This window comes from Phascolarctos cinereus, unplaced genomic scaffold, assembly GCF_003287225.1.
Source record: "Phascolarctos cinereus isolate Bilbo 61053 unplaced genomic scaffold, phaCin_HiC Scaffold_5;HRSCAF=322, whole genome shotgun sequence".
Taxonomy (NCBI): Eukaryota; Metazoa; Chordata; class Mammalia; order Diprotodontia; family Phascolarctidae; genus Phascolarctos; species Phascolarctos cinereus.
The window spans coordinates 223,837,179-223,850,506 of record NW_027555958.1 but is presented as its reverse complement, the minus strand read 5'-3'; the positions used below and the strand labels follow the sequence as shown (position 1 = coordinate 223,850,506).

The following is a 13,328-nucleotide window of genomic DNA, read 5'->3' as shown; positions in this document are numbered from 1 at the left end:
TATTACTTAATTCATGGTGTATCAGAGCTAGAAGGGATATTAGAGAATTAATGATCTATTCTCCTAATTTTAAGAGAACATATACATATAATTCATTACATATTCATTTCTTTCTAATGCTACTTTATAGCAACAGAACTTTAAAACAAAACTTGTTTTGATTATCTGTAGGTTTGATACAAATGTATCAAAGAATCAGTGATTAAATGTGCTTTTGTAGGGAATAGAAAATTTAAACAATGATAACTTATTTCTGTGGATAGCTATAATCCTTTTGGGAAAATAGTTTTCCATAGTCTTTTTATAGACAGGAGACATGTTTATCCATCAGTTTAGACTGTGTTCTCTATATAACATTTAGTAAATGTTAATTATAGATTTAGAGGTCTTACTTTCCTCTGGAGTTAAAATAATGCAACTCCTATACTTGCTGAAGTTTCTTACTCATTACTTTTCATAAGACATATTGAGAGCTTTCTCTTCTGATGTGCATTGTAAAACTACCTCAAAATGTAATATTGATTCTTCGTGATAATTTTTAATTGTCCTACTCTCAAAGGAAAGACTGTGTAGTTGAAAAACAGCGTGTTTAAAAAGCCACAACATTTGTAGTATAAACCATGCACTACCAATTTGTAAACTGGGCTAGACATGCAGTAGTTTAATAAATGCTTGCTCCTTGCTGGCTAATACTCATAGGAAATATTTCTTACCTAGAGTAGCAAAAGTATATATAATTTTTTACCTATTTGGCTTCTTGAGGCAAAAATCTTTGTTCTTGATAAAATCTGGCCAGGCCTGATGACACGTGTGGCAAGTTGAGGATGGTGGATCTCTTGGGTTCAGGAGTTCTGAGTTTCCCTAGGTTAAAGCCAATCAGGTGTCTACAGTAAATCTAGTACCAATGTGGTACTAGATGTGGTAAGCTCACATGAATCAGTGACCACTAGGCTACTTAGGAATAGCAGTAGATCAAAGCGTCTGTGCAAACCAGCAGGAGGGACAGGCCTGTGAGTGGCTGCTGAGCTCTCAGCCTAGGTGAGATAAGGAGAGCCAGCTTTAAATCAGTAAATTCAGGCCGTTTTTATTATCTAATAAACAACCAACATATATGTATGTACTCATCATACTTCAGGGATCTGTAGTTTCATCTGTATGGATATTTGTCCTCTACCAACAGTTTGTCATCCCAACACTTTAAAAGATATTTATAATTAGTTTTGGTAACTGAAAAAAGTTCCCACCTGATGATGAGCCTCTTCCATCTGAGCTAGGCAGGCCCTGGTAAGACAAACATCGAGTCCATCACTATTCTGCCTTCAAAGACTTTCCAGTTTGTTGTAATGTGCCAAGTTTGTGTGCTGATAACATAGCTTTCAAAAACCCAGTGTTAGCTTACACTGAACTGAGGTATTAAAACTTGAGTGGAAGGTGGCAGGGTGAATCCATAAATGTGTAAGGATTGGTAGTTGTATGAGATTTTCCTTTATGCAACTTAGTTGAAGCTACAATTATGTTTTGAGCAACATGTTCTTTTTACTGTACTGTATTTAAGTCCATTTGAGTTGTATTTTTCTCTTTAAAAAATGATTAATGTTAGATGTATTACTACTGTAAAGAAGTACTTATTTTAGACCTCCAGAAGTAACTTCCTCTTAGTTAAAAATCTGCCTTAGCATGGTGGATGGATTGACAGCATGAGGTTTTATTAAACTCTGCATTAAATCCTACTAATATTTACAGAGTTAAGTCTGGCAGGTCAGTCCAAGAAGACTATATTAGTTGAATTTGTAGACTTCATTTAAAGCTTCCTAAGACTTTTTTTTTTATTTTTTAAAATTTAATTTTGTTATTAAAAAGTTTGTTCACATTTTTTAGGGGTTTTTTTTGGTGGTAATTTTGCTGATGTTTAACTATTTGAACTAGAAATTTAAAATGTGTGCATATCAACCATATGGCCATTTCTACTTCTACATACACCTAAAAAATTATTTTTGTTTTTTAGGAAGGAACTGGAAAAACTAAGAAAAGAATTGGAAGAGGAGAAGGCAATTAGAAGTAACCTAGAGGTAATTCAGTTCTGCAGTATTTTGTCATCATAAAGCATCAAAATGAAAATATTAGTGGGTGCTAAACATAATGAGTATCTACATTGTGTAGAATGTGGTAATTGTACCGTTTAGAGAGGGGTTCTTGTCTTGTTTTTAAAATTTTAAAGGGAGAGAGGCAGAGGCAATTTGGCATAGTGGATAGAGAGCCCACCTTTGATACTTATTGGCTGTGTGACCCTGGACAAGTTATTTCCAAATGCTTCAGACATCTCTCAAGACTATAAATTGAAAAATAGTTGCCTGTTTGAATTGGTGGAGGCAATTTTTTGATTGGGAAACCACTATACTAGTAAAATCATGTGGGAGGAGGAGAGAAGAGAAAAAAATGTCATTAAGGTGGTTCTGTCTTCCAGTAAATTATATCCTAGTTAGGAAACAGAATATATGTATGGGGGAAAAATTGTTCTCTGTATATTTATCTCATCATGTTTTTAAGTGCTAAGTCCTGGCATATTTTCCTTCATTTCAAAGTGATGGAAATTTGCAATAGGTTTTAGTTCTTTTCTCCACTCTCTTCCCATACAATTTATCCTTCCCGGTGTTGCTAAACTAGTCTTCCTTGTACATGTATCTGGTCATTATTCTTTTGCTAAAAACCTTTCAGTGGTTCCCTGTTTCTTGCCAAGTAAAGTTCTAGAAACTTATCTTAGCATTCACAGGAGTCTAATCAACTTTGCAGCCTTATTTCATAATGAATCCCCTTCTCATACTGTCTACTTCAGCCAAACTGGACTATTTGCCTTCTTATACATAAATCTCATATTTTTCTGAAGTCCTTTCCTTAAACTCCCCACATTTCTATCTGTCCTTTCAAGCCCAACTCAGATATCAGCATGGATCTCACATGGTCCTTTGGTTGTACCTGTTACACACTTGTGTATTATTTTTTGTTAGTCATATAATTTTCTGTTTATCATCTATAGAAACTATATGCTATACTGTAAACTGCTTAAGAAACAGGCACTGGGACTTAACCTAAAATTTCTTTTTTGTTGTTTCACTCAGGGCATAATATGTGCTTGATAAGTTTATTTAACTGAATAGATATAAGTAAGTAAAAACTAATTTAGCTTCAGATCTTTTTGTGAAACAATCGAAAAACATGGACTGTGGAGTAAAAGCATTAGCAGGTTCATGGGGTCCTTAGGTACTTGCTTCATATGTATTAATTTTCTTAACATCCATTTTTCCTTTACCTGAGCAGCTGTTTTTAGCAAAGTCAGTTGTGAGGAAAATATAAATATATTAATAAGTGATATAATCCTTTCCTGATCCCCCAACTGCTAATATTTTGTTCTTTTTATATTTATGTTTATACTTATAGGTATTTGTTTTCTTCCTTAATAGAATATAAACTTCAAGAATAGAGATTATTCCATTCTTTTTATTTGTATCCTCAATACTTAGCATAGTGCCCTGGTCATAAGAGGTACCTCACTCAGTTCTTATTGATTAATATGAGACTTTTAAAATCATGAACTTAAAAAAAATTTTAAGTTTTTAATGTAAAAATAATTCAATTCAGCAGATTTTAGGGCACTGTTCTCATAAGACTTCTAGTTTTATAAGTGAAAAATGACGCATTTAAATGATTGTAATTCAGTAAAGAGTGTGATAAATACCTTAGGTGAAATAATAGTGCCATAGATATCCAGATGAAGGAGTGATCTTTTCTGACTAGTATAAATATACTGAATCGCTCACATTTATATAATGCTTTAAGATTTGTAAAGTGTTTTACATATGTTATCTCGTTTGATCCTTACAACAACCTGGTAAGATAGGTGTTAGGATCATTATTTCATAGTTCATAAAACTGAGGTTCTGGGAGGTTAAGTCACTTGCCTACTGTCCCACAGCAAGTGTCTGAGGTAGTCTTCTTCTCTTTAAGGTATTCTATACACTGCACTGCCTACCAGATGCTAATATGGTGATTTATTAAAGTGGCCAAGAAAATACTAAATAATAAGATGGTGAATTACTTAAAAAAAAAGACAAAAAGCACTGAATATTAAATTAAAACCAAAAAGTCCATATGATCATTTGCCTCACATAATAAAGACACTACCTAGATAGCAGGCCTTAAAATTTTAACAGTTGTGCTACGTGTTTTAGCTTCAACCACTTTTAAGATTTTCTAACTTACAAAGTAATATATGATAACATGTAAACATTCTATCAGCACACATGCAGTGTTTTCTAGGAATCCTAATAGTGTTTTAAAAATTGAAACCCAAGAGAGGAGATAGCATGTAAAGATAAATACTTAAATGTCTTACATTTGCCTGTTAGCTCTTATTTCAATGTCTTTATTTAAAATACTTATCCAATTTCCTTTCATCATTTTCTGGCACTCACCAAGACTCTGCTTCCTCCTAACAATATTGCTTCCCTCCCCACCTTTCTGGTCTGTGCTACGTTTCTTTCCCCAAATACCCTTGTGTCTCTCTGATCATGTCCAGGAAGTCAGAATACCCTTTACTCTAGAGTGTAGCTCACAGACTCTCTCTACCAACTTAACAAAAGTAACCTTTCCTCTTTTGACATTCACACTATTCAAATTTATCACTCAATCCACAGACCAGTGAGCCTTATTTTGACACCCTACCCCTCAGACATTTTGCATTCTTCCTCATTGAATTCTGTGCCCGGTTCATAGTCTTTCTTTTCTGGTGACCTATACACTGATTTCCTAGTTTTTCGTTCTACTGTGACACAGTTCATCCTGTCCTTTGATCTGAATATTACCTACCAGGGTTCTACTTCAACTGCATGAATTCTACCATTCTTTTTATCCATTCATAACTTTTGAGCACTAGGCCTTTCCCTCAGCCATACAACCCCTTACTCTTCTTCATCTTCACCATGGCTTCACCATCTTCACTATTCCTTCCATTTGTCATTTCTTATCCAAGCCGTCATCCTACCCTGTTTTTTCCCTTCCATATATTGAACCTTTGGTTAACCATCTTAGCTCTCCCCTCTCCTCTTAAAATTGTGGGCCCCTTGTCATGTTGCCACCACATCTTACCAAACCCTAGCCATTGATGACTTCACTTTTCTGCCTTTTTGGCTTCTATTCATGGAATGGAGTTGAAGGAAATTAAGGAACTGTGTAGACTAGGTTCTATATAAATTAGTTACATAACCTCAACTGGACTCTCAGTGAAGCAAGGTGAACTGAATATTTTTACCTTCCCTAATCAACTCACACTTTCTGTAGGAAGTGGTAACTCAGAAAGTTAGAGGGGATCACATGCTTATTCCATCACACAGAGTAGGAGCTTTTTTATTGCTTCTTGACTGACTGTTGACTCCAAGCTTCCTTCTTTATTGAAGTAGGACAACATTTACCCTAAGTGTGAAATCTTTGTACAAGTTTTCACTGCCTTCTTACCATAGCACTGGTTCAAATATATTTCTTATTATATTCATGGGAATTAAACTTCAGGTGTTTTAAGATAATGGGACCTGATAAGTACTATGGTCTATGCTGGTGTTTTCATTGTCGAAAATGTAAAAAGATCAAGATATAAGACTTAGGGATATGACAGAGAAGCTTTAATACAGCCAAGATACCACTGTTGCTTATGCTCTGTTTTTCCTTTTTAGGTGGAAATAGAAAAGCTGAAAAAACTAGCCCTGTCTACTTGAGGGAGGTGTGGCGTAGACTCAGTGTTCTTCTTTGGCCAGGGATTCATAAACGAGAATATGAACTGAAAACTGATTTGTTTACTTCCAAGTAACAAAAGATTTTTCGTGTGCTATAGGAAAAAAATGAGTACATGAGTTTTCATATCTTACAGAAGGGGAAAAATGAAAATTGTATATTTTATTTTATTTTATTTGCCAATATGAAAACGAGGCCTTATTTCTTACTGTGCTGGAATCGCAAACCTCTTTTTTTTTTTCTGGTTTGCTTTAAAATACTACTGAATCTGTATAAAAAGGAGAGAAAGTTGGTAATAGATTTTTATTGAATACTGACAGTGTAATTTTAAGAGTCTATACTATAAATAGGTTGATATATCTCCTGGTAACCTGTAAAATAGACTGTGGGAGGGACACATTAGCTTAATAATCAGTAACTTGTAGTAATTACTTTTCCCCTAATGCAAAAGGGACATAGGATATTTGTATGTATATATATATATATATAAATATATATATTTTATTTTTAGCTTTCCTACCCAAGATTACACTGTTGTGCCTATATGTCTGCAGTGCTGTTTATCATTTGGGTAACAAAATAGGAATGCATTCTCTATGAAACAGGTGAATCAATCACATGTGCAAATTAAAAATAGCTTATGAAATAGAATAAATTTGATAGCTGAAATATTTCATGCCACTTGCACTATAGGGTTCATAAAAGAAATTTATTAAACCATACTTCAATCATTAAATATATTTTTAAATGAGTAAGATTTTCTTAAATCTGTCAGAGCTAAGAGGCCAGAAAGCTGTCTTTCACTTCATTGTGCCTAGAAACTGCAGCCCATTTAACATGCAAACACCAGCCTTATTGCTGAATTTCTCTGCTTATTTTGTAGATTCAAATATTACCTAGTCTATGGTCTTGTAATTTAATCCTCCCTCTTTTAAAATACCATTAATAAAACAAAATGCAAATCTTTAGGAAATTTGTCATGAGATCATTCTTTCAGAGCAGTCAACTCATCATGTAAATATTCAATTTAAGAAATATTATTTACCTAATTAAACTAAATAACTTTTTGGAGTTATTATTTTGAATTGTTGGGTAGATACTAACTTTATAAAGAATGCTATTTTACTTCACAGACCATAGTATCACATTTGTTATTATATCAAATAAGACTCCTTTTCAAAGTTGCATTTTCATAAATCACATGGTCAGTAGCTCCTTTTAAATTTGTTAACTTCAACACAGTTTTAAAATGTATCTCAGTAATTTGTCAAAACCTTCAAATGTGGACATAGCTCTACTTTGGATTTATGGATTTTACTGGTAACTAATGTCTTTTAACAAACAATGCCGCAGTTTAGGGCTTAGCTCCATTATAATAAATTGCCAGTGTTCCAATGTATGAAATTATGGAATTTACAGGTTGGGGTGGCAGTGTGCCAGAATGTTTTAATTTTTTTTTCTGTTATTTCAACTTAAAACTCAATACAGTTTTTTGCTTTACAATTTAATTTTGTACAACTGAAACATTTTTTTCAGTACAGGATAATCAATATACTGATTCATATAGATGTGAAATAATGTATAATACTGCATTTGGGATAGCTGATCTTTGGTTAAATATGTGTTCCCTCATTATGAAGGTCATAGATTTCTGTCCCAGTGAAATCACCAGTAATCAAAATTAGCTACCAGTGTTCCATGTTCATTTTTAAAATGACCAAGCAAATGGAGATTTTTTATTCATTTTGTACCCAAACCTTTCCCCGACACACCCCTTCTCCCCAACCTAGTTTTAATGACAGTGTTAAAGGGGAAATTTTTAAGCTCCTTGTATTCTAGGAATCATCTTCATTAGAAAGTATATTTAAGGAACTTTTTCCTTTTCCTTCTTGGGAAGAAGTTGAGAAATTAAATATTCTTTCCTTGGTTTGCTAGTAGTTAAGATCATTCTTATGTTGATTGTAATGCATCAGGGCAACAAACTTTTTTTTAAATATGAGATTCGCAAAAAATATATAGGAAAGTCCTTGGTATCTCTTAGCTGCCCTTTCCCTAACTTCCTTCTTGAATAGATAAGGAAAAGTAATTGCAGTAAATGGTCTCAACTTATCTATCTCCATTTAAAGAAGAAAAATATTCCTTAAGTATGGCAGTTCACCAGTCAGTTTTGGTAAATAACAGGATGTCACTAAAAATTCCTATTCATGAGAACTATATCATCATATTATTGTCTGTAGAAGTACTGTATGTAGGAATGTGGAATTTACATTTTGAAAGGGGTGCAGTTTTCATGCATTGATTTTTTTTTTAATGTGCCCATAAGCACAAAGCTTTGAGTCAGCTGTGTGATATCTGGAGTGGCCATTAAAATGCTGAATTATCTGAGAATGTACTGCATATAAGGTATGCCACAGTTTTTGAAATGTAATGCATTGATTCAGTATTTACTTTCCTTCCTAAAGGCATCAAAAACGAACACTCCCAATTTTAAAAATATTTGTTGTGTCTGTAAATTTTTTTTCTTTAGAAGTATTAAAATTTCTCTCATGATGAAAATAGAAAAGTAGGCCTGATGTCATACAAATTTATTTTCTATATTTCTCACTATGATTGTAGCACAAAGAAATGTGCTCCAAATTATTTTTAAACATTTTGTCCACATGAAAACTTACAATGAATGAGCAGAATAAGACAATCAGTTAAAATTAGAAATAAAAGGTGTTAATAATGAAATTGCCTTGTTTTGCTGTAGCAATAAAATGACCAAGTGCAATGACTTGATTTAATAAAATCATCTTTCAAAAGCTGCTGCTATGAGTATTTTTAACCATAAAATGTCCTAATCTAATGTATTCCTCTCTTTTTTGCTGTTGTTGCATATTCCATTGGGTCTGATGAGTATTCCAACATTCCAAAATGTACCGAGTTCATAGATCAGTGTAAACATATTGATGTGTTTACAGATACTGTAAAATGCATGTTTTCCCTGGAAAGAAAAAAATTCAAATAAAATGAAAGTACTGCTGCTTACTATGTGTGTTTCTTTGTTATTTGAGATATTTTCTACTAACACCATTATATTTGCTTTTGTTTCAGGAAATGATTGAATATCAATATAATTTATAGCTTTAAATGGTAAATAATATTTGGTGGTTCTAAGTTTGCAAGTAGTGCAATCATAAGGCCTTAAACAGTATCTAGGCCCATAGAAGCTGAATTATTGAATTAGAAGACATGTTACCCACAGCTTTATACCTAATTTTGGATTTAAGTGTTACAATCTTAATTGCACATATACCCTTCTTCCATTGGTCCATGATCTCAGCGTGAGTACTCCTCTGTCCTTGAAGATCGTAGTCCATCAATGTCTTTTCATCCTTTGTGATACTTGATTGTCCATGACTTTCTTATAAAATCCCTCCATAGAGGGATCTGGATAGTACGGCCACACTTGGACCAAACATCTGTTATCCATCATTCCCTCTAGATGACCAGCCCTCCAACTTTCCAGACATGCATATCTTTGATGTCTTTTATGCTTTTTTTATATCATTGGTATCATTTGCTGCGCATCGATAGACCTACCATGCACTTGAACCTTGTTTTTTTCAATCACTTGTAATTTTGATTCTGATTGATATTCCACAACACACACACACACACACACACACACACACACCCAGAACAATATTAGTCTTGAAAAATGGGTTTTAATGTAGAGTACACCGGAAAGGAGACAGGACATTTCAGTATGAGGTGAGCTCTACAGCCTGGGATGAGACAGTTGGACAGACTGACCAGAGCATAAAGCCAGCTGGACATGACAGGGAGCAGGGCTCTGAATGGTCCTAGAAGAGTCAGGGGGCAGCCTAGGACTTCTAATGGAGTTGGCAGCCAAATCAAGAAAAGGCAGTTCCTACGGATTTCTTTAATAATTAAGATCTTTTTGATGATGATGATGATCTATTCACTCAGTGAAATGATGTACAGCTATTATGTTAACGCAGAATGTTAAGTCTTTGTTTTGTAACAGCATGAGCTCTCATTTATTTAAACAAAAGACAATATTCCATGCCTTTAAAAGCTTCTGTAAGTCACTCACAATGTTGAGACTTGGTTAATCAAGAAAGGAAGTAAATAACTTATAAAAGGTTCATTATCAACCACTGTTCACCAGATTTTCTTTTAAAATGCTACACAATTTCCCAAATTGAATTTAGCGCCCCCTCAGTTACTGGCCAGTTCACTATCTGCAATACTTGCCCACTATTAACAGTCCATTGGGTTTACCCATGAATGCATTCCCCTAAGTTGATAAGTGGTGTAGTGGATAGAGCTCTAGGCCTAGAGTTAGGAATATCTGAGTTCTAGTTTAGCTTCAGACACTTAGCTTTTGTGACCCCAGGCTAGTCACTATGCCTGTGTTTGCTCAATTTTCTTATCTGTAAAATGATGATAATGGTAGCACCTGCTGCTCAGAGTTGTCATGAAGATGAAATGAAATAATTGATAAGTGCTTAGCACAGTGCTTGGAACTTAGTAAGTGCTGTATATAAATGTTAGCTGCTATTAATTATTAAAGCTTGTCTTTTTTTTTAGTAAATATGCACATAAATGTATGAAATTACAAGTTAATTTTTTTTTGCAGGAAGAGGCACAAACACAATAGAGATCAGGAAAGATTTCATGTAGAAGGGGGTGCTTGAGTTGAACTTTAATAGAAACTAGAGTTTCTAAGAGGCAGAGCTGAAGAATTAAGTACCTTCCAGGTATAGAATATAATCTGGCAAAGTAGAATGGGATGTCAGGTGAAGAAAAACAGGAAGATCCATTTGGTTGGACCAAAAAGTAGATGAAGGCACAGTAATATATAATAAGTCTGGGGAGCAGCTAGGTGGCGCAGTGGATAGAGCACTGCCCCTGAAGTCAGGAGGAACCTGAGTTCAAATTTGGCTTCAGATCAAACACTTGACACTTACTAGCTGTGTGACCCTAGGCAAGTCACTTAACCCTAATTGCCTTAAAAAAAAATAAGCCTGGAAAGGTAACTTAAAAGAGGGATTGTGAAGGATTTTAGATGCTAAATGGAAGTTTTTGTTGACCTAAGAGTAATTGGGAGCCACTAGGGTTTATTAAAATGGGAGTGATATAGTCAGAACTGCACTTTAAGTAAATTATGTTAGTATCTGTGTGGAGTATGGATTAGAGGGAAAGAGTTGAGATAGAGAACAGTAAGAAGTTATTGTAAGAATCTAGTTTAGAGGTTATGGCCTGAATTCAGTAGTGGCTTTGTCAGTGGAGAGAAGGAGATGCATGTAAGATATTGTGGGAATAGAAAAAACAAAACTCAATTGATCAGATATGATGTGTGGAATAGTCAGGGATGACTCCAAGGTTACAGACCTGGAAACCAGAAAGCATGTAGTAGGTACTATATAAATGCTAGCTATTGTTAAAATAGGATTGTCAGGCAAATGGGTTAATTTACAAGTATGGTTTCCTATTAGAGTAATGAACTAAAGTGTCTCTCCACATGAGAAGTGGAGATAAATATAGAGGCCGAAGACTTTTTTTTTCTCTTTTCTGTTTTTTTTTTCAGGTTTTTGTACCTAGATCTAAACTACTTTACTTGTTTTACAGAACTATTATATTTACAATCATACAATTACAAAATTATAAACTCCATGTTTTATCTAAATCCTTTGCTTTCCCTGGTGTCTAGCACAGATTCCCTGCACAGAAACGGCATTTAATAAAGGTTTGCATTAAACCTCTTCCAGGACTATTTGCGTTTTAAAAGAGTCAATAGTCGAATAGTCAATAAACATTTAAGACTTCATGCTAAATAAAGCACTGTGCTGAACTCTGGGAATACAAAAAAGAGAAAAGGCAGTCCCTGGCCTCAAGGATTTCACTGTCTAATGGAGACAACAAGCATATGGTGCAACCAAGCTTTGTACAGGATAAATAGAAAAAAAAAAAAGAGAGAGAAGGAAAGCACTAGAATTAAGATTGGTTGGAGAAGGCTTCCTGTAGAAGATGGGATTTTTGTTGGTATGTAAAGGAAGCTTATAGATAGAGATGAGAAAGGGGAGCATTTCAGACATGGGGGACAGCCAGGAAAAAAATGCCCCGAGCCAAGATATGGAGTGTCTTGTTCTTGAAACAATCAAGGAGACCAGTGTCACTGGATGAAAGAATATATGGTAGTGAGTGTGGTATAAGGAAACTGGAAAGGTTGGAGAAGGTTAGGTTATGGAGGACTTTGAATGCTAAATAGAGCATTTAGTTTTTTATCTTGGTGGTGATAGAGAGCCACTGGAGTTAATACTGAGTAAGGGGTAACATAGTCAGACCTGTGCTTTAGAAAACTCGTTTCAGTAGCTAAATAGAGGATAGATTGGAGTGGGGAGAGACTTGAAGCAGGCTGAATCACCAGCAGGCTATTGTAGTAGTCCCGGCATAAGGTGATGAGGGACTTGCATTAGCATGCTGACAGTGTAAGTGGAGAGAAAGGAGCCAATTTGAGAGATGTTGCAAAGGTGGAATTGATAGATCTTGGCAACAGATTGGATATAGAAAGACAGTGAAGAGTCAAGAATGATACCTGGGTTGCAAGCCTGTGGGATTGGGAGTGGTTACCCTCTACAGTAATAGTAAAGTTAAGAGATGGAGAGGACTTAAGGGGAAAAGATAATGTTTGGTTTTTGCATATGATGAGTTTAAGATGCCCACTGGACATCTAGCTCAGTTGAAATGTCAGAAAAGCATTTGGAGATGCAATATTGGAGGTTGGCAAGAGAAATTGGGACAGGATAGGCAGATTTGAGAATCATCAGCATAGAGATGGTATTTCCATCCTTGGGAGCTGGTGAGATCACCAAGTAAAGAAGTGTAGAGAGAGAACAGAAGAGAACCCAGGACAGAGCCCTGTGGGACATCTATGGTTAGAGAGCTTGATCTGATGAAGATCCAGGAAAGGAGACTGAGAAGGAGGTCAGAAAGGTTGGAAGAAAACTGGGAACCAAGTGGTATCTGGAAAACCTAGAGTGAAGAGAGCATCAAGGAGGAGAGGGTGACCAACAAGGTCAGAGGCTGCAGAGAAGCTTGGGAGAATGAGCATTGAGAAAAGCTCTTTGGATTTGGCAGTTAGCTCATTGGTAACTGCAGAGAGCAGTTTCAGTGGAAAGATGAGGTCAGAAACCAGATTGTGAGGGGTTAAGAAGAGAATGAGGGTAGAGAAGGTGGAGACAGCTATTACAGATAGCTTTTTCAAAGAGGTTAGCCACAAAGGGCAAAAGAAATGTAGGATGATAGTGGGGATAGCAGGATCAAGTGATGGTTCTTTATAGGATGTGGAAGACATACTTTGCAACATCTCTCAAATATGCCTCCTTCTCTAACAGTGCCACCACACTAGGGCAGGCCCTCTTCACTTCATACCTGCTGGGTCTGCCTACCTTATTACTACCCACTCCAATTCATCCGTTCATCCATCAGTGATTTTCCTAGATTGTAGGTTCAACCACACACACACACACACACAC

The 13,328-nt window shown here is 35.3% G+C and overlaps 1 protein-coding gene across 1 annotated transcript in view; it reads left to right on the top strand.

Annotated features, from left to right (window-relative positions):
• The window catches only part of CD2AP (CD2 associated protein), a 165,388-nt gene that overhangs the window by 129,113 nt on the left and 22,947 nt on the right, over window positions 1-13,328 (top strand). The window contains 1 exon segment of the mRNA XM_020993897.2: window positions 2,006-2,069. Within this exon segment, the coding sequence (XP_020849556.1) occupies window positions 2,006-2,069 (64 nt within the window).